General features: G+C 44.1%; 2 protein-coding genes across 10 annotated transcripts in view; one reads left to right on the top strand and one right to left on the bottom strand.

Annotated features, from left to right (window-relative positions):
• The window catches only part of LOC101953779 (V-type proton ATPase subunit S1-like protein), a 27,935-nt gene extending 11,197 nt beyond the window's left edge, over positions 1–16,738 (bottom strand). Inside the window, exons 1-3 of one of the 8 annotated variants that reach the window (XM_042855866.2) lie at positions 16,598–16,719; positions 13,837–13,931; positions 10,954–11,025 (exon numbers count right to left, since the gene is read on the bottom strand). In XM_042855866.2, coding sequence (XP_042711800.2) covers positions 10,954–10,976 — 23 coding nt within the window. In that variant the 5' untranslated portion in view covers positions 10,977–11,025; positions 13,837–13,931; positions 16,598–16,719. Of the gene's footprint in view, positions 1–3,275; positions 3,873–8,613; positions 8,800–10,953; positions 11,026–13,836; positions 13,932–16,597 lie in introns of those variants that run through there. The other 7 variants (XM_065550163.1, XM_065550162.1, XM_042855867.2 and 4 more) reach the window with 7 other exon arrangements.
• On the top strand, positions 16,711–20,083 carry LOC101931182 (small ribosomal subunit protein uS12). 2 transcript variants are annotated; one of them, XM_042855868.2, is made up of 4 exons: positions 16,711–16,850; positions 17,561–17,791; positions 19,448–19,568; positions 19,890–20,083. In XM_042855868.2, exons 2-4 carry the CDS (start codon positions 17,619–17,621, stop codon positions 20,034–20,036), a joined length of 441 nt encoding a protein of 146 aa, XP_042711802.2. In that variant the 5' UTR covers positions 16,711–16,850; positions 17,561–17,618; the 3' UTR covers positions 20,037–20,083. The 2 variants fall into 2 exon arrangements, with proteins under 2 accessions (XP_042711802.2, XP_005288226.1); XM_005288169.4 differs by having other exon boundaries at positions 16,717–16,850; positions 17,561–17,720.

Below are 20,083 nucleotides of genomic sequence, written 5' to 3'. Positions count from 1 at the left end.
CTTCCGCACTCCTGGTTTTCGGCGGCAATTCTGTGGCGGGTCCTTCACTCGCTCCAGGACCCACCGCTGAAGTGCCCCGAAGACCGGGAGCGCGGAAGGACCCCCTGCCGCAGAATTGTCGACGACGACCGGGAACGCGGAAGGACCCCCGCCTAGGGCGCCAAAAGCCCTGGCGCCGCTCCTGACTGAGTGGGTTTCAACTGGTGCAGCTTTATTGTGGTCAGTGGATCTGTGTCAATTTATATCAGCTGATGATTTGGCCTGTAGGATCAAATCTTTTACAATGGCCAAAGCCCAAGAAAACAGACTTCGTGCAGGTTTGCTTCATAGTGTATGGAGTGGAATCATCCCTCCCAATCCCATGGACACAAGTGTAAACACTCCTACACTCTCAGTGCTCTGGTAGCCTCCTCATAAGAACAGCCGTACCAGGTCAGATCAAAGGTCCATCTAGCCCAGTATCCTGTCTACTGACAGTGGCCAATGCTAGGTGCCCCAGCAGGAGTGGACCTAACAGGCAATGATCAAGTGATCTCTCTCCTGCCATCCATCTCCATCCTATGACAAACAGAGGCTAGGGACACCATTCCTTACCCATCCTCTTTAATAGCCATTACTGGACTTAACCACCATGAATTTATCCAGTTCTCTTTTAAACGCTGTTATAGTCCTAGCCTTCACAACCTCCTGAGGTAAGGAGTTCCACAAGTTGACTGTGGAACTCCTCAGGAATTGTGCCTCCCTGTGGTGGATTGATTGGTCGATCTGCTTAGATGCTGATCCACTGGCTATGTGCCCATTTCGCCTGAGGCCCACTGCATGCAGGGGGTGATGATCCCCTCGCTCTCCACAGCCTGTCCTCCTGGTTTCCTGTGATGTGAAACCACCTCGGTTCACCCACATGTGACAGGGGAGGGGCAGAGCAAAAGAGTTGCCCCTTAGCCACTTCATCTGAGAGCATGCATCCATGGGTTGGTTTTTTCCCCTCATGTTTATTAGATTTAAATCCACTGTGCAAGCAAGTTACAAATAAGACATTTCTACAGGCTAGTTTCTTGAATGGTATTAAAATAAGCATGGTAGGTCAGTGTCTTAGCTGCAAACAATGGCTGGCCAGCTGGTGGATCCAGCCTTTGAGGATTCCTCCTGTATAAGGGGGGATTCCCTGGGCATAGCAACTGTAGGTCACCCCTTATCCCCACCCAGAGCAGGGGTGTTCCAAGGAAAAGGAGGCATGTCTAGGGTATCCCTATGCCCTGGCGTTCCCTGGCTGCCAGAACAATCACTTGGAGCAAATGGCAGCAAGGCCAGAACTAAAACAATATATTCTAACTTATGCTGAGGGCCACCTCCAGGTCTGGAGGAGCATAAAAGTGTCTTAAAGCCACCTTTGCAGCACCTCCCCTCCTGCTCTTGTGCCAAGCCCAGCTCAGGCAAATCAGAGAATCCAGCTACATTCCCGATGGTAAAACCTCTAGGGTGCCTAACTATGCACCTCAGTGGAGCCAGGATTTTTCATCCTTAATGTTTGTTAAGGAGGCTTTGTCTTTATACCTGTTCCTCCCCAGTGAGTGTGTGTATTTTCAGGCATACTCTGTGCAACACGGAATAAAACCATTGTGTTCATTTCCAAAATCCTCAAACCCAGAAAGTAAAACTGAACAAACTAGAGTGGATTCTGTATTCCAGCTTTGTCCCTAACTACAAGGACTGGTGAACAGCTTTGCTCCAACCACTGTGCAGACTATGCTCTGCTGCAACAGGAGGCAGCAACAAAACAGCAGCCATTCTTCTCAGAAACTGTAATAAACCAAGTAGAAAAGCCAGTTAAGCTTCTGCTGCTCCAAGACAGACTCTAATTAGGGCTGGGAGAACCTTAAAAGGTTCTACATTCCAATCCAGCTCAACATAGATAAGTACCATGCTCCTACTTAAAATTCACCCTAGATACACCGCTACCTCGATATAACGCGACCCGATATAACACAAATTCAGATATAACGCGGTAAAGCAGTGCTCCCAGGGGGTGGGACTGCACACACCAGTGGATCAAAGCAAGTTCAATAGAATGCAGTTTCACCTATAATGCGGTAATATTTTTGGTTCTCGAGGACAGCGTTATATCGAGGTAGAAGTGTAGTTTTAATTAGATACAATGAGCCAAATTCTGCTCTTAGTCACACATGTCCAATCCCACTGACTTCAGTAGGGTTGCACACTTTCAAGAATGGGCCAAATTGTGCTCTCTATTCTTCACTTGCTATTCTACACTCTAGGTTAATGTTGTTGAGCACTATTAAACAATGTCCATGTTTCACACCAGAGGTGAGCGTATTTCAGTAGGTGGTGAAATTATTCTTGTCCTATAATTAACCAAAGGTTGGTTAGATCCCTTGAAAGTACTGGGCACCGTGCATGACCTCACTCTTCCCCTTCTTTTGGCATCTTGGTCCACACAGAGGAGCAGGAGCAAGCGTTTTGCTGTACTCTTCAGAGTCCAGAGACTGCTATTGTGGGAGACTCTTGCAAAGCTACATAAGGATAGGGGAAATTTCTTACATTGGCCTACACACAGGCTGGTGATGGTCTGGCCCTACTGCATTTATCAGTCTAACATATCAGGCTCCAACTTTTCTAAAAGTTCGGCTTGATGAAAGAAAATAGCCCTAAATCTCACACATTGTTGGTTTGTCATAAGAAAAGACTGGGGTGGGCCAAATCCCGGATTGTTTCCTCTCCTTTTAGTCAGTGGTTACTAAGGTAAAACTCCCACTCAAGTCAATAAAGGAGTCGGAACATGGACTTAAGGATTTGACATATTTTTCTTTTCTAGCACTTTAACATAGAACATTGTATCTTGTAGCAAGCAACAGCAATGCAAGGGTTATTGACATTTTTCATGGTAATGTATATAAAAATGAGGGGAGGGGAGAAAGCCCAAAAATAGGCATGCCAAAAACTTAAAGGCAAATGACTTAACATATAGTTATTTTACTGAATATAAAATTAAAAGTTCTAGGCCCAGTTTCTACTCAGACTAAACACTTTAATGCAAGGTTGCAAAATTCAATTCATTCCCTCATATAGTGGGAGCATTTTTTTAATGGACTAGTAAAATATCATCTGCCCCTCCACTCCCCCAGAAGTCTCCCATCCCAAATGGGGCTAAAATGAAGACTGTGTCAAGTAAAAAATGAATACATCTCTGAGGAAGACTAACAATATTCAACACCAACTCCATGTCAGAAAACAGGTAGGATAAGGGGCATACTCACATGTGGAGCCATGCATATGTTATGTCCCTAGCAGAACAGTCTGAAATTGAACTCCTCAAGGCCCATGATTTCATGTTGGAAGCTTGTGACAAGTACAATTTAACACCCATATGTCTCATGTGAAAATGTACCAAAGCTGCTCATGCAGACACGTCAAGATTCTTCTCTCAGCAGAAAGACACTCAAAAATAGATGAATGTGCAGCCAATGAAACAGTCATACCCCAGTGAGGAATTCATTGGAGAGAGTGATGTGAGACACTGCTGAATACCATACTATGACAAATACCATCAGCCACATGACCATTTCCATTTGGGAGGTAGGTGGCAACATGACAGGCATGTCAGTGAAGTGACCTTCGGTATGTATTAAGGTATGTGCATCTTAGGCATTTTTAGAGTGCCAGTCACCATAGCAACTACGAGTCTGAGATTTCTTCATTATCTATTGCTGCTCATTACTGCTTACATGCAGGAAAGTGCTATGTAAATTTCTCTCTTTTTCTGAGAAACATACTTGAGAAGATAGTAATTAAGAAGCTATGGCAATACCTGCAGTCTTCAGTTTCCTTTGACCCTGGTCAGTCTGGTTTTAGGCCTGTGTATGGGACAGAAAGTGCATTGATGACATTGGTTGATGATCTCCTCCCAGCACGTTAATGCTGATTTTATTAGATCTGTCAGCTGTCTTTAATGCAGTTGATCATGAGGTGTCATTGGCATGTGTGAGGGCCCTGCCAAGAGGGTGTGGAACCACTTGGAAGTGGCATCGCCACTTCTTATACAGAAGGTAATTATGGGCAATTATTCCTCCACCCTACGGACTCTCTCGTACAGGACACCACAGGATTCTGCTCTGTCTGTCCTCTTGTACGTGATGAGGCTTCTGGGAGAATTAGTAAATAGACATGGTCTACAGCAGGGATCTCAAATACGCGGCCCGCAAGCTCTTCCCTGCAGCCTGCCAAGCTCCCTGCGCTCCCCCCCCCCAGTTACTTCCTGTTGCTGTCAAACTCCCCTCACCCCCCCCCCCCCAGCAGCTAAGCTCCTCGGGCACTGCTCCCCAATGTTTGGGGCCGGGTCTCTCCCCCGGCCCCACCTGCCGCCCACACACACCTCCCCCGAGTGTCCCCTGGCCTCATTTGCTGCCCCCTCACCGCCCGGAGCCTGCAGCTCATGCTGACTCCGATCCGCTCTGTCGGCTTCCGGCATCATCTGCTGCCGCAGGGTTCTAGTGCCCCTCTCCACTAAGGCCAGGGCACTGCCCTTCCCCTGCCCTAGTCCTGAGCCTCTCCAATGCCCCAAATCCCTCATCCCCAGCCCTCATCCCTGCACCCCCTCCTATCCCCAAACTCCATCCCAGAGCCTGCACCCCCACCCCATGCCCCAGCCTGGAGCCTGCACCCAAACTCCCTCCCAGAGTCTGCACCCCAGACCCCCTCCCCCATCCAAACTCCCTCCCAGAACCTTAGGCAGGTGGGGGGTGGAGTTTGGGGGGGCAGTTCTGGGCACCACCAAAATTTCTACAAACCTGACACCCCTGGAAGAGGCAGAGCAGGGGTGGAGTGGTGGTGCAGCCCAGTGCAGTGGGGGGGCTTTAATGAGTGTATATATTTTAATCAAAACTGCTTGGAGGAGGAGGTGGAGAAGAGACGGAGCAGGGGCGGGGCCTCATGGAAGGGATGGAGTGGGGGCAGGGCCAGGGGCCCGGCCAGGGGGGTGTCAGTGATGCAGCCCTCGGGCCAATGCACTAGTCCTCATGTGGCCCTCATGCTACACTACTGTGCTTCTGATCAATGGAGGAAGCAGAGTTGGAGCCACCTCAATGTAAAAGAAAGGGAACTGCTGGCAGGGCTTCCCGGTGGTCTCCGAGAGCCCAGTTTGTTAACCTTCCAAAGCTCATCTTTTTTTACAGACATCTGAGGAGGGAGCAGGGAGGAATCAGGTTGGGAGGGGTTGTTGATTGGTTTATGGCAGGATTAAGTTTGATAGGATTTGCTCTGACTGTAAATGTAAAGGGATATAAGCAATTCTACTGGTTATTGTAAATGAATATTTTGTAAAGGCGCTCACAGCTTGGGATGGGCATTGTCTGAATGCTGTCTCTGAGCGGGGAACGTGTGGCTCTCCAAAACCCTACCACCATCAGATCGGCAGCATTCAAATTCAGAGGACAAGTTGGGGAACTCGAAGGAGATCTGCTGGAGCAAGGCTATCCTCATAATACTGATGGACCATTTGGAGCACATTTCATGGCTCTTCTGCTGCTTTTTAAACTTGCTGGCAAAACTGTAGGTCAGAAATATCATGGGAAGACGGTGTGAAAACACAAATGAAAATGCCTTTAATCATTCTCAGGGCTCACCCTAGACTTGTGCATAACAACATTCTGAGTAATAACATTGTAAATGTGAATATGACGAGAGAAACTACCTGAGACTATTACTGCTAGACCTCTACTATTGGCTAAAAGGATCACATGAGCTAGAAATTAAACACACTCAACAAAGAGTGACTAGACCTGCAACACATTTGGAGCAATTTTTAAAAATATAATGAAATAACTCCTGAATTTATGGTCACTTTTCCACCTATTTTAAACTAAAAACTTCAACTTCAGTATAATGTGTTAAACGCATTGACCTTTCTTTAGAATTGGAAATCTGAAAATAACTGCTCCATGTCCATGGTATATGTCTGTGTCTGTATTGCATGCTGAAATTACCATTCTAAATTTGTCAGGAGCCTAATTGAAATTGGCTTAGCCCTAATACAAAGCACTGGAATGACTAATCACTATGTAAAACCCAACTAAATAAGATTATATGTATAAAGAAGTGCAAATTCCTACTTATCAGATGACATTACCAGTCTATAAGGTAATGAAGTCTTTTTTCCATCTGAAAAAGCTCATGTAAAAGTATAGGGCCTACTCCTGAAAACCTTTGTGAGTGGCCCTTATTCACACACGCAAGCTTATTGATTGCAGGGGGAGTTAGGAATGATCAAGTGAGGAAGAGTTTGCCAGGTGTAGTTTTCATTTCAGCAGATAAGGCAGTTAAAAGGAACTACATTAATAACACAAAATACAATCTATAGTATTATTACTGAATACTATCACTTTGAAGTGCAAATTATATCGGATAACACAATGTTCAAAATAAAATAGACTCCTGTAATATCTTCACTACTCCTTAAAAACATATCAAAAAGCAGTGCAGCCCACTAACGTTATCCAACTTCAAACTGTCCGACTATTGCTCACCTAGTGCACTAGTTTCAATTATTTACACAATATTTTACTAGAAAATAACATTTGAGCCACAGGTAAATCAAACATAATGCATAAAAGAAAAAACAGTTTGCTAGTGGACCATATAGCTACGTACCGGATTCTAATCTTAGGGTACAAATACACCAGAAGATGTGATTGTACAGTGGTAGACATACCTTTCCCAGCTTTAATCCAGCTAGAATGGGTAAAAATAGTAGTGAAGATGGACTTCAACCCAAGTATGTACCAAGAGTCCTTGGCCTACTCACGCTACAATCACACCTTTTTTTGCTATGTAGACGTACCTTAGGGTAGGTCTACACTTACCGCCGGACCCGTAGGTAAGCAATCGATCTTCTGGGATTGATCCCGGAAGTGCTCGCCGTCGACGCCAGTACTCCAGCTCGGCGAGAGGAGTACGCGGCATCGACAGGGGAGCCTGCCTGCCACGTCTGGACCCGCGGTAAGTTCGAACTAAGGTACTTCGAATTCAGCTACGTTATTAACGTAGCTGAATTTGCGTACCTTAGTTCGAAGTGGGGAGGTTAGTGTGGACCAGGCCTTAGTTACACCAACCACAAGTAACTTGACTAAAGTTAATTCACTTACACTGGTGTGAAATCGGTGTAAGTGAGATCAGAATCAGGCCCAAAATGTAGGTTTCTTTAATGGAATCCTCCAATGAAAAATATTTTATTAGAGGTTTTTTTTTTATTTCTTATCATTAACAAACAAATCCCTACAAAGATAGTTAGCTTTACAGAGGGAAGCAATCATGCCTTTCAAATTATACTGTGAAATTACTATAAAAATAATACAGGAGGAAACATACCTTTCAGAGACCCACATTTAAATAATTTTATATTTTAATTGAAATTTCACAATTAAAGGACTTGATTCTGCCGTTCCAACTTAGGCAAAACTCCCACTGACTTTAATGGATTATGCCTGAATAAGGTCTCTAAGACCAGAACCTAAGAAGTAACAAAACTGTAGAGCTTTGTTTTTTTTTAAAAAAAAAACTGAGTTCTGTATTACTCTTGGTGACTTAACACATGAAGGGTATGATTCTGCTTCAGTCAAAGACAAAACTTACATTAACTTCAGTGGGAACAGGATCGGGCCTTAATGCATTAATCTGTCTTATAAAGTGTGTGTGAAAACTCAATTAGTTCCATTCTGTTAGAACATCTTACTGATCAAAGAAAAGTGAAACTGCTAGGAGGCACTAACTGATTTGGAAATTGCCAGATGAGAACAGAAAATAAACTATTTCACTGAAAACATATTGTAGTATTTATAACTGACTCACAGATCTCTTAATACAAGCTTAAGCAAATCACCACATGTCCCTGTTGCCCAAAATATTCAGACTTTATTGCCAGCTGTGATCATCTGCATATTTGATCTGCATGTTATTAGTGACTGTGAGACATGATGCAAATAATTAAATTTGGCTATTTTCACTTTTATAATGCTTGGCTTTAGAAAGCACTCTCTTTCTTGTCATTTTCTGTGCCCTCCATTTATACTATATAAAAAATAGAATGCACTCAAAGACAATGGCAAATAAAAATACTTAGGATTGGGAACAATTTTGTCAGTTTAATATTTCTTGCAATGCTGAACCTAGATTTCAATAATATTCACGTTACAGAAATGGAATATTTTAGCACCTTTGTTTCATGGCACCTCTGCTGCTATTTTATTTATAGTTCTGTTTTAACAACTGGTCGGGAATGAAAAAGTGAGAAAAGCATTACAATGTAATCAAGTATGAGAAAGAGATCACTAGGGCATATGCCTTTTTTAGACCATTGTAGGCTTATGTATAAAATAATTTGAAAGAGGTACAGTAATATTTCATATCTTAGAGTTGAAAAGGTTCAATTCTGCATGAGTCCTAGATGTTTTAAAACTAAAAATATTCTAATCCTCTGCTACCATGCTGAACTTTGATCAAATCTATCTGAATAAGACACAAAGTAAAATTACAAACTACAACATTTAAAACATGCATTCAGCTTCACCAAAGTAGTTTGTTGAAATGTAACAAATTACTGACCTTCCATCCATTCTTACAAACATTTGATCCACAGAGACTGAAAATCCTACACATAAAAAGAGGAGTAAAAAGCTAAAAGCAATGTTTTTTTCCATTGAGAAAGGAATCTGCCTCTCCTGACCCAGCACATCTGTTTTTGCAAAGAGATCAGAGCTTGTATTCTCACAGATCATGTGATGGATAGCACCTCCACCCAATAGGAAGCAACATTTGCTACTGCATCAGTTGGCATGTACTATGTAAACATAAAAAGCCTTTTCTAAGCCACTCTCGCTGACATACTCTATTATTCATGTTAATGAATGATTAGAAAAGAACTGAGTTCTTGGGTCCTAGTAAGTTAGGAAGTGAGCTGTCTTTTAAGAAAATAAATAATATTAAAAAAATAAAAACTCTCAAAACTCAATGGAGCCCGCCACAGGTTACTCATTGTTGTAGTTGACCTCTCCCTTGAAAAGTGAAAACTGTGATTTCAAATAATAATGTGACTTTACCTTCTGTAATCATACTCAGCTGAGAAGGTCACATTTTAATTAATTAAGCCTCATAACACCCCTGAGAAGCAGTTAAATATCTCAAATTTACAGATGTGGAAAGTGAGATACAGAGAGGATAAAGACCTCTTTTGGGGGGGAAATGGCATCAATTTGTGGGTGCTTTACTTTCTATATTACTAGGTTTTATCATCATAATTAACTTTAAAATGTTCAGGTGTCAATTGATTTTTAGGTGCCTCATTTTGGCGATTGCCAACTTGAGATGCCTGGGTCCCTTTGGATCCCTGGGGATTTGCCAGGGTTGATAGCAGGACCTGTGGCCTTATCCACAGGGATTCAAACCTTGCCATCTTTTGGAATGATGTGTGGGATGATCTGGGGCAAGCAAAGCAAGTGGTCAATTAGCAAGCCACTCTTTTACACACTCTGCATCCTATGCAACTTCTGTAAAGCATGGGATGACCCTGTCTCCCTTTACAGTTGCAGTACCAAACAGAGAGGCAACTCAATAGTCCCTCTCTCAATTTCTTTATCCAGGAATTTATGAGTCCCACTCTTGTCTAGCAGCTCTCAAATCATAAGGCTGATCCTAATTCCTTATCACTTTCATATTTTTTCCAGTTCTTATTCTCCACACCTGTTGCTCTTTCTCATTTAATGTTGTTTCTTCCTCCTTACTCCCCTTCTTTTCTGCTCTCCTCTCTATTCAATATTCTCTCTCCACTCCCCCATTTCTTCATCTCCGACCCTGAAGCCCCCACCTTTCTCTGTCCTTCTCTCCCCATCCCACCTCCTTGGGACACTCTCTCCTTTCCCCCAGAAATCTTTGTCTTCTTTTCCCCCTTTGAGTTGACCTCTCCCCCCAATCCCTCTCAGCAAAGTGCCTCCACTCTCTTCTCCTCACGGGGCTTCTCCTTTCCTTCCTCAGAGTTTCTCCCTTTTCATCCCAAAGAGGCTACCGCTGTTGCTGATGACTGACGGAAGTCCAGGCTCCCCCTTGCTCACTCCCCCATTCCTCTCTCTTCTCCTACTTAGGGAGCTGATGCCACTGGGAGGAGGTTAGGTTCCCTCTTCCTCTATCTGTCATGTTCCAGACAGAAACTGCAATCCATCCGTGGGCACAGAGCAAAAGGTAGAGACTTTGTTGCCCTCCCCACTTACACACTCACAATGGGGGCCAATCACAAGCCACCTCAGATGAGGCCCCAATCTGCTGAATATATATAGTATCCCATATTACTTGGCAGCTAATATCAGATACCTGCTGATGTGATCACAGAAGTAAGCCCTACTTGACTGATTAAAGGCTCCAGTCTGGTGCATTCTAGATATAAGATTATGCCTGGGGCTTTAGCATCTGCAACCATTAAGCTCAAGGATTTACCGTCTTTAATTAATTTTTCCTAGAGTGATACAAAGGGTATACACTAATCTTAAAATCTCTCACCAGCTTGTGTTCAATACTGTTACTACCAATTAGGGGAACTCTGGATATTTCTTATGTGAGAATCCCAGCACGGAAAAAAAAAAAAGAAGGAAGAGCAGGTATAAATTGTTATGCAAGGCCTGGCTGAAAACAATATGTTTTCTTTGAAGCACACAGATTTTGTGGCCCCCCAAATATAAAAGAAACATTGCAGCAAAGAAATGCAGGGCCCTTGTACCGAGGGAACAAGGAGGGACCACATATGTATTCAAAAATGAATAAGAACAGCCGTTAAAGTTACAGACCCGTCAGGCTTTCCAGGACCCATAATCCCTATCTCCTGGAAATGAAATTCTACCTCCTGCCTTCTTTACAAAACTATTTCAAGCAAAAATTAAGACACTTTCACACTTGTACCTTTCAGAGGAGATTTCACACATGGGCTGCTATTTTCTAACTGCTCTTCAATATATGGCTTGGGAGAGGGAGCTGTGAAAGAAAAATGCTAAACTGAAAACCAGTATGATAGAAATCACTAGATGGGCATCCTATTACAGCAGTTTGTTCTTTTGTATAAAGACAAGACTTTGGAGAAGGATTTGGTGGAAGAATGATTCCTACACAACAGTAGGTAAGCCAGGCTAAGTCAGTACTCACTGAACCAGTAACTTCTCCTCTAGCCCATTTAGTTTCCAAAAGATTTTTTTCCCCAAAAATTACATTTCTAGTCCTTATATTTCCTGAGTCATATGCTGCCAACATTTTAGCCAGACTCCCACAGAAAATGGCCGCCTTAGCATATGATGAACCCTGTGTTACAAGGGTGTATGTGATTGTAAAGAGAGGGCTACGTATTCATTTGCTTGATAAAAATGCCTTTGCATAACCACAAGCAAGAAGAAAGGCAATTCCACCTCGCTTATTATAAACTTCACTTTGTTCCTGAAAAGTATACAGTACTGACTTTTATACTGGCTATACACTTAAGACGTATGATGATACATACCTTTAACACTGTGCTGTACTAATCTGAAGTATAGGTCATGATTAATACCTTCTAGAATAAATATTGGGCATTCCCTCCTCCTCTGGGAAATTTTTCGATAATATCTGGCATTCAATGCAAATTGCACAATCCACACAAAGAAAAAAAAATGCTCTCAGAAGTATTTTTATGAGCTTCAGTAATAAGTAATTTCCGGAAGGACTGAATGAACAATACCAGAGAGGGATGAACTCCACTGGAAACAAACCATCCCTGACAGGTGTTTGTCCAGCCCATTCTTAAAAGCCTTCATGATGGTGGATTCCACTACCCCCTTGAGTAGCGTATTCCAGAGCTTAACTACCCTTATAGTTAGAAAAATTTTCCTAATATCTAACCTAAATCTCCTTTGCTGCAGATTTAAGCCCATTATTTCTTGTCCTGCCTTCAGTAGACATGGAGAACAATTGATCACCTTCCTCATTAGAACAGCCTTTAACATATTCTCCCTATTCATATCAGTCTATTACCGTCAAATGTCTAGCCTCTGTAGAGGCTGCAGACTTTAGCAGTGATTAATCACCTGACACACAGCTCAGATGGCACATCAGGGACTAGGTCACTGGAAGCTGAACAGTTTATAAAACAGGATGCTACAACCAAAGTTGATGACAGACTACTGTAAAAGGTGCATGCTCTTAATTTATTTATATTCCATTAATAAGTATTGGGCCAAGGAAGTCTGGTTTTGCCACACATAATGAACTGGCTCCAGAAATGCTACATAAGAGCATGTAAGAACCTGGTCCCAACATACAGTAGCAAAAATTAATACAAATTCTAGGGAAAGGCTCATTTTGACCAACCATTCTATCCACATGCTGCCTAACTCTCACTCTCAGCATAAACTGGGACTCTGTGTCAATTCATCGCTCCACAAATCAGCTTCATTCCCTCAGCAGCCTGTTTCCCACACACTTAGACCTCGGCAGGCAGGTGGTATAACCCCAAGCACTGGGCAGGCAGTGCAGCCCCCAGCACTGCCAGCCCTGGAGCCACCCAGAGTCCCTGGCCACAGGCCAGTCACCGCTAGCCCCAGCCTGGCCACAGGGAAAGAGTGCCATTAGGAATCAGGAAAGGGCCTGAGGGAGGAGCATGGGCAGGGCCATTTAAACTGTTTGGAGAGACTCAGCCACCCATGGACCTCCCTCTGCCAGCACCCTAACACCCACAATAACCACTGCCCACCCTTAGTATTCTCCACACAGACTGGCCCCTGTTCCTTCCTACCAGGCCTCCGCAGGACGGGGACTGTCAGGCTTGCATAAATTGAAGGAGCTGATTTCTGAATCAGAAATAAACCAAAGGCAACCTATGTTTCACACTGGAACCACAACTGCAAAGGTAGGCACCCAAATTTGCACCCCACTGCTCCTTCAAACAAACAAAAGTGGAGGTAATCCAGATCTGTGGTTCTATTTTCTATCCACCAATACTTTGAAAAGGAGAAGCATCCCGCACCATGGGCACAAGCTACCATCAGAGAAGAGAAATGGCCCATTATTACCAAGTGTGAAACCATGGGCTTGTCTGCAGCCCAAGTCCAATCCCTAAAAAGAAGCAAATGAAATATAAACCCATCCTTTCAATGACAACTCAACCCAACAAAGATCTAATGTGGGAGACAAGGATCCACAGAGATGGCAAGCCAACGAGAACTCCTCTCTTCTTATGAAGCTTATGGTGAGGAGGCTGACAAAAAGATTGCTCTAAGTGGAATGACTGCATGTACAAGTGGCTAGTTAGGTTTCTTGGCCTCCTTTTAAAAAAAACTGATCCCCAGACTGAAGTTAAAAAGAAAACAATCCAGCAATGTTAATTAGCGTCATCCACTGAGAATAGACAAACATGGGACGTTAACTTGATGAATGTGTCTACTTGCAGAGCAAATAAGAACTCATTGACCAGTTTGAAGAAGCAAAAAGAGGAGAAGCTGAATCAATAAAATATGCAGGGCAAAATTAATTCCCTCAGTTATAACAGACAGAGATGGCTTGGGCTGTTTTTCTTTAACCATCCTTCATGGGCTCAGTATCGCTAACTTTTGTGAGGTTATTGTAAGTCTTTACTTACAATAGTTAATGTAAGTCTTTATCAGTGTTTTTCTGGTAGACTCAGCTCCTGGATTCGTGAGTATGTGAGAATCTCAGCTAACCCTAAAAAAAGTAACATTCTTTCCCTTGTGGGTTGTGGAGAAAACCTGGAAAATGTGACCCCTACAGGCACAAACATGAGAAGGTAAATAGACAACTCACTGTTGTTATCTGGTGAAACTGTGTGCTTCATAAGTTAACCTCGCGATTTTGGGGGCCCTGGGCTCGTGCTTTCTGAATGCTTGGGGCTGGCAATGCTGCAATGTGAGACCATAATAAGGTGATTAGTAAGTCAGCATGGATTTGTCAAGAACAAATCGTGTCAAACCAACCTGATAGCTGTCTTTGACAGGGTAACAAGCCCTGTGGATGGGGGAAGAGGTAGATGTGGTATATCTTGACTTTAGTAAAGCTTTTGATACTGTCTCACATGACCTTCTCATAAACAAACTAACGAAATGCAACCTAGATGGAGCTACTATAAGGTGGGTGCATAACCGGTTGGAAAACCGTTTCCAGAGAGTAGTTATCAGTGGTTCACAGTCATGCTGGAAGGGCATAACGAGTGGGGTCCCACAGAGATCAGTTCTGGGTCTGGTTCTGTTTCCGTTTAATATCTTCATCAATGATTTAGATCAGGGGTTCTCAAACTGGGGGTCGCAAGGTTATTACATGCGGGTCACGAACTGTCAGTCTCCACCCCAAACCCCGATTTGCCTCCAGCATTTATAACAGTGTTAAATATATTTTAAAAGTGTTTTTAATTAATAAGGGGGGGGGTCGCACTCAAAGGCTTGCTATGTGAAAGTGGTCACCAGTACAAAAGTTTGAGAACCACTGATTTAGATAATGGCATAGAGAGTACACTTATAAAGTTTGCGGATGATACCAAGCTGGGAGGGGTTGCAAGTGCTTTGGAGGATAGGATTATAATTCAAAATGGTCTGAAGTAAATAGGATGAGATTCAAGGACAAATGCAAAGTACTCCACTTAGGAAGGAACAATCAGTCGCACACATACAAAATGGGAAATGACTGCCTAGAAAGGAGTACTGCAGAAAGGGACCTGGGGGTCACAGTGGATCACAAGCTAAATATGAGTCAACAGTATAATGCTGTTGCAAAAAAAGCGAACATCATTCTGGCATGTATTAGCAGGCGTGTTGTAAGCAAGACACAAGAAGTAATTCTTCCGCTCTACTCCACACTGATTAGGCCTCAACTGGAGTACTGTGTCCAGTTCTGGGTGCCACATTTCAGGAAAGATGTGGACAAATTGGAGAAAGTCCAGAGAAGAGCAACACAAATGATTAAAGGTCTAGAAAACATGACTTATGAGGCAAAAATGAAAAAATTGGGTTTGTTTAGTATGGAAAAGAGAAGACTGAAAGGAGACATGATAACAGTTTTTAAGTACATAAAGTTTGTTACAAGGAGGAAGGAGAAAAAATGTTGTTCTTAACCTCTGACGACAGAACAAGAAGCAATGGGCTTAAATTGCAGTAAGGGAGGTTTAGGCCGGACGTTAGGAAAAACTTCCTAACTGTCAAGGTGGTTAAGCACTGGAATAAATTGCCTAGGGAGGCTGTGGAATCTCCATAATTGGAGATTTTTAAGAGCAAGTCAAACAAACACCTGCCAGGTATGGTCTAGAACAGCGGTTCTCAAACTGTGGGTCGGGACCCCGAAGTGGGTTGCAAACCCGTTTTAATGGGGTCACCAGGGCTGGTGTTGGACTTGCTGGGGCCTTGGGCCAAAGCCCGAACCCCACCGCTTGAGGCCAAAACCGAAGCCTGAGGGCTTCAGCCCTGGATGGCCGGCGGGGCTCAGATTACTGACCCCCTGCCCAGGGCTGAAGCCCTTGAGCTTTGGCTTTAGCCCCCCTGCCCGGGGCAGTGGGGCTGGAGTGGGCCCAGGCTTCAGTCCCCCTCCTGGGGTCGTGTAGTAATTTTTGTTGTGAGAAAACAGTCCTGGTGCAATGAAGTTTGAGAACACTTGGTCTAGATAATACTTAGTACTGCCATGAGTGCAAGGGACTGGACTAGATGACCTCTCAAGGTCCCTTCCAGTCCTATGATTCTATGAAACCCTGCACACACACCGCCTCCCGCTGACGCCAATGGGCACAGAACGGAGCCCACGGCAGGCACCAGGCCTTGGGAGGGAGGGTGTGAGGACACACATTCACCCACAGAAATGGAGCAGGCCTCTTGCCTGTATCGCACCTGCCCAGCACCTAGGGCTGGCTCCAGCATTTCTGCCACCCCAAGCAAAAAAAAAAAAAGCCGCGATCGCAATTGGCAGTGGCAATTGGAAAAAAAAAAAGCCGCAATCGGCGGCGGCAGTTCAGCGGCAGGTCCTTCACTCCTAGAGGGAGGGACCTGCCGCCCCCAAATTGCTGCAGGTGCCGCCCCTCTCCCTTGGCAGCCCCAAGCACCTGCTTGTTAAGCTGGTGCCTGGAGCCGGCCCTGCCAGCAGCACCATGTGGGGTTGCCAAACCTCCAGGATTGTCCTGGAGTCTCCAGGAATTAAAGATTCATCTTTAATTAAAGTTTATGTCAAGTGACGAAATCTACAGGAATAGGTCCAATCAAAATCAGCAACTCTAGTGCTAGGGCGTCCAGCCCAGCTGGGGCAGCCACCTCGGGGGCTGGGGATAGGGTGACCAGACAGCAAGTGTGGAAAATCAGGACGGGGGTGGGAGTAATAGGCGCCTATAGAAGAAAATCTCCCAAGTATGGGGGCTGTCGCTATAAAATGGGGGCAGCTGGTCACCCTAGTGGAGGAGACTGCGGCTCCGCCAGGGGGAAGGGCAGAGAGGCCGGGGGCCCCCCTAGCACTGGGAGCAGCAGGGCACACAGCCAAGGGCCGCCGCTTGGGGGATGCCGCAGGGGAAGGGTAGAACTGGGCCAGGCGAACATACCACCTGGCGGGTGCGGCGCCATGCATTCTGGGAGTTGTCGTTTCCCTGACAACGGCTCCCACTTCCGGCTGTGCCCCTTCTCGGGGCGGACGGCGCCGTCATGGATTTTGCGACTGTCTCTGCGCCGGAGGTGCGTTTCTCATCAGGCGCGGCCAGGCCGCCTCGCGCGGGGTCCTCGCAGCGACGTGTAGGAGCCGCGGTGCATGCTGGGTCTCTCTCTCTGCGGCTCGGGCCAGCAGCAGCAGCGCGATGGGTGAGCGGCCAGGGCCCGGGGTGAGGTCGGGTCCCCCGAGCACGGGGCCGGCCCAGGCACAGCGTGTCCCCAGGGGCTGGGGCCCGTAAGCAGCCCCCACCCGCCCCTGGCCGGGATCAGCAGCGCTCGCCTGGGGCAGAGGGTCCCTCCCCCGGCTGGGGTCGGCGGCGCCGCCGCGCTCAGTTGGTGGCTCCGTTTTCCGAACCGCTAAAGGAAACGAATCCCCCGTAACACGCGGCGTTCCGAGCCCGACCGTCCCCCCCGCCCCCGCATCGCAGCGCTGCGGGGGGGCATCGGGGCTCGGGGGTGTTAGTGGGGTAATAAGTATCAGGGGGTAGCCGTGTTAGTCTGTATCTACAAAAACAACAAGGAGTCTGGTGGCACCTTAAAGACTAACAGATTTATTTGGGCATAAGCTTTCGTGGGTAAAAACCTCACTTCTTCAGATGCATAGAGAAGAAGTGAGGTTTTTACCCATGAAAGCTTATGCCCAAATAAATCTGTTAGACTTTAAGGTGCCAGCAGACTCCTTGTTGTTTTAGTGGGGTAACAGCTACGTGCGTTCCTGAGATCTGAGCAATCTGCCTCTGGGTCCCAGGTTGACCCAGTCGTTTAGATTCCGCCTCAGGTTTAGTTGGGCGCTGTCGTCTCGTGTTTGTAATGTGTGGCGCTGATTATTTTCCTGTATCCTGCAAAATTCTGTTATTTAGGTAAGTGCCGTGGGCTTCGTACTGCTAGAAAGCTTCGCAGCCACCGTCGGGATCAGAAATGGCACGACAAGCAATACAAGAAGGCTCACTTGGGTACTGCCCTGAAAGCCAACCCCTTTGGAGGAGCTTCCCATGCGAAGGGAATTGTCCTGGAAAAAGTGTATGTGAAATCCAAGTGTATACTGATGAGACAAGCTGTGAACTTGTACTGTTTATCGTGCTTAGTGTCTGGTAGGGTTGTTTTACTCTACCTAATAACATATGATCATAATATATTTACAGACTTTGTTAATTTGGGTGCAACTCTTATAGATTTAAAAAAAAAAAAAAAAGTAACCTTGATTTCTGCACCATCCATTGCCTTTTTTGAAGTCATTCAGGGCAGAGTTTCAGGCTTTCTCTTCATTTTTGTAGTTGAACTTAATAGTTAGGTCCGGGTCATCAAATATCTATCTACTTTACACACAGTACCATCCCAACATTATTGTACATAACACTTGAAAGACCAGTGGTTCTTAGACAGCTATATTTGGGATTTAGAAGATTGTTTGTTTGTAAATCCTGTGTTTTAACATAGTTCTCCCTTATGCTTAACAAAAATGAACTATGCCTGCAGTTGTTGCTGCCTTTTTTTCCTAATCTACTTCTCCCGAAGAATATGAATCAATATATCTTCTTGGTCTGGGGAGTAGCTATGCTTTGTATATGACCCTTCAAAAAGGGGGTGTCATTTCTCCAACATGGGCATCTGCTCTCCAGAAAGAAAATATAAACTTCTTAGACTAGTAGGAGGAAAAAAATGCTATTAAAGGAAATGTTTAGTGATGAGTGAATTTCAAAGATAACATCAGTTTGAGTCCATTCAAAAGTTGTATATCTTGGTTGTGACTGCCATTTTAATAGGAACATAGAAATATAAGGTTGGAAAGGGATCTGGAGAGAGAATCTAGTCCAGCCCTCTGTGCTGAGGCAAGACCAAATATACCAACACCATCCCTGACAGGTGTTTATCTAATCCGTTCTTAACACTTCCAATGATAGAAATGCCACAACCCGTCTTGGAAGTCTATTCCTGTGCTTAATTATCCTTATAGTTAGTTTTTATCCTAATAGCTAATCTAAATCTCTCGTTGTAGATTAAGCCCACTATTTCTAGTCCCACCTTCAGTGGACACAGAGAGCAATTGATCACTCTTTATATTTGAAGACTGTTACCAGTTCCTCCTGCATCTCTTTTCTCAATATTAAAGATTCCCAGTTTTTTCACTTTTCCTCATAGGTCAGGTTTTCTAAATCTGTATAATTTTTGTTGCTGTCCTCTAGACTGTCCAATTTGTCCAAGAATTGGGAGGCTTAATGCAGCTCTTTAGACTCTTTGGCCATGCTGCCAGTTAATGGTGCAGTGTTTTGTTTTGTTTTTTACTTTGAAGAGGGACGTTGGTTTCATGAGATGTATTAAACCAGAAATTAACAATTTTGGTTAAAAAAATGTTTACTTATTTTACCAAACAAAACACTTCAAAAATTATAAGTGGCAGTTTCCTTTATGATTATTCCTGAATGTGGAAGCTGAATTGGAGTTGGGTGTATAAAAATATGGACACAGAGGGAAAAGAGGTGGAAGGATTCTGCAGCTGTTTCTGAGGAGAAGAGCTGGTACATTGTAAAGAGCTGCGGGTATCAATTTGAAGAGCCAATTCTTTGTTACAGCTCTGTTGCATTTATTAAAGAAACTGCTTCTTTTGTCCCCTCTACTCCAATTTCAAATGCTCTAAGGAAGTTTAGAAATTTGTTTTTTAATTTAGTGTTTACTATGTACATTATACAGTTGATGCCAGCAGATAGCTACTTTCAGTTACAGCAATTACTTTTTTTTTTTTATTTCAGTGGTGTAGAGGCTAAACAGCCCAATTCTGCCATCAGGAAATGTGTCAGAGTTCAGCTGATCAAGAACGGCAAGAAAATAACAGCCTTTGTTCCTAATGACGGTTGCTTGAACTTCATTGAGGTGAACAATGAATCCCTAAAACTTTTGGTTGTAAATTGGCTCCATGTAATACAGCTCAAAGTTACATTATCAGCCCTATCTGTGCAGGGGCCTGTGGTCATCTGAAGGAAATTATTATTACTTTATGCTTAGTAATATTTTTAAATGTCAAGTATCTTAATCAAAACATGAGCATTTACAGTACATTTACATGTAAAGGGTTTGTTCAACCAATGCAATTTGTTTTTCTAAATATTCTTAAACTTTTATTTGTTTGGGTTCTCATTTGACTGAAAATTGTTTAATTGAACTTAGTAACAATCTTCCTTTCTTTCATTGTAGGAAAATGATGAAGTTCTAGTTGCTGGCTTTGGTCGGAAAGGTCACGCTGTTGGTGACATTCCTGGTGTCCGCTTCAAGGTTGTCAAAGTAGCCAATGTTTCTCTCTTAGCCTTGTACAAAGGCAAGAAAGAGAGACCACGATCATAAATTCCTGTCATGCCATCTAGGCTACTAATAAACTTCAGTTTGATAAA

This window comes from Chrysemys picta, chromosome 6, assembly GCF_011386835.1.
Source record: "Chrysemys picta bellii isolate R12L10 chromosome 6, ASM1138683v2, whole genome shotgun sequence".
Taxonomy (NCBI): domain Eukaryota; kingdom Metazoa; phylum Chordata; order Testudines; family Emydidae; genus Chrysemys; species Chrysemys picta.
The sequence above is the reverse complement of the archived record's forward strand: the minus strand, read 5'-3'. Positions and strand labels throughout refer to the sequence as shown.

Coding starts and splice junctions, on each gene's coding strand:
- LOC101931182 (XM_042855868.2), top strand. CDS start 17,619: ATGGCACGACAAGCAATACAAGAAGGCTCACTTGGGTACTGCCCTGAA. Junction 17,792..19,447: donor TTTATCGTGCTTAGTGTCTG/GTAGGGTTGTTT, acceptor TTTTTATTTCAG/TGGTGTAGAGGCTAAACAGC. Junction 19,569..19,889: donor GTTGCTTGAACTTCATTGAG/GTGAACAATGAA, acceptor CTTTCATTGTAG/GAAAATGATGAAGTTCTAGT.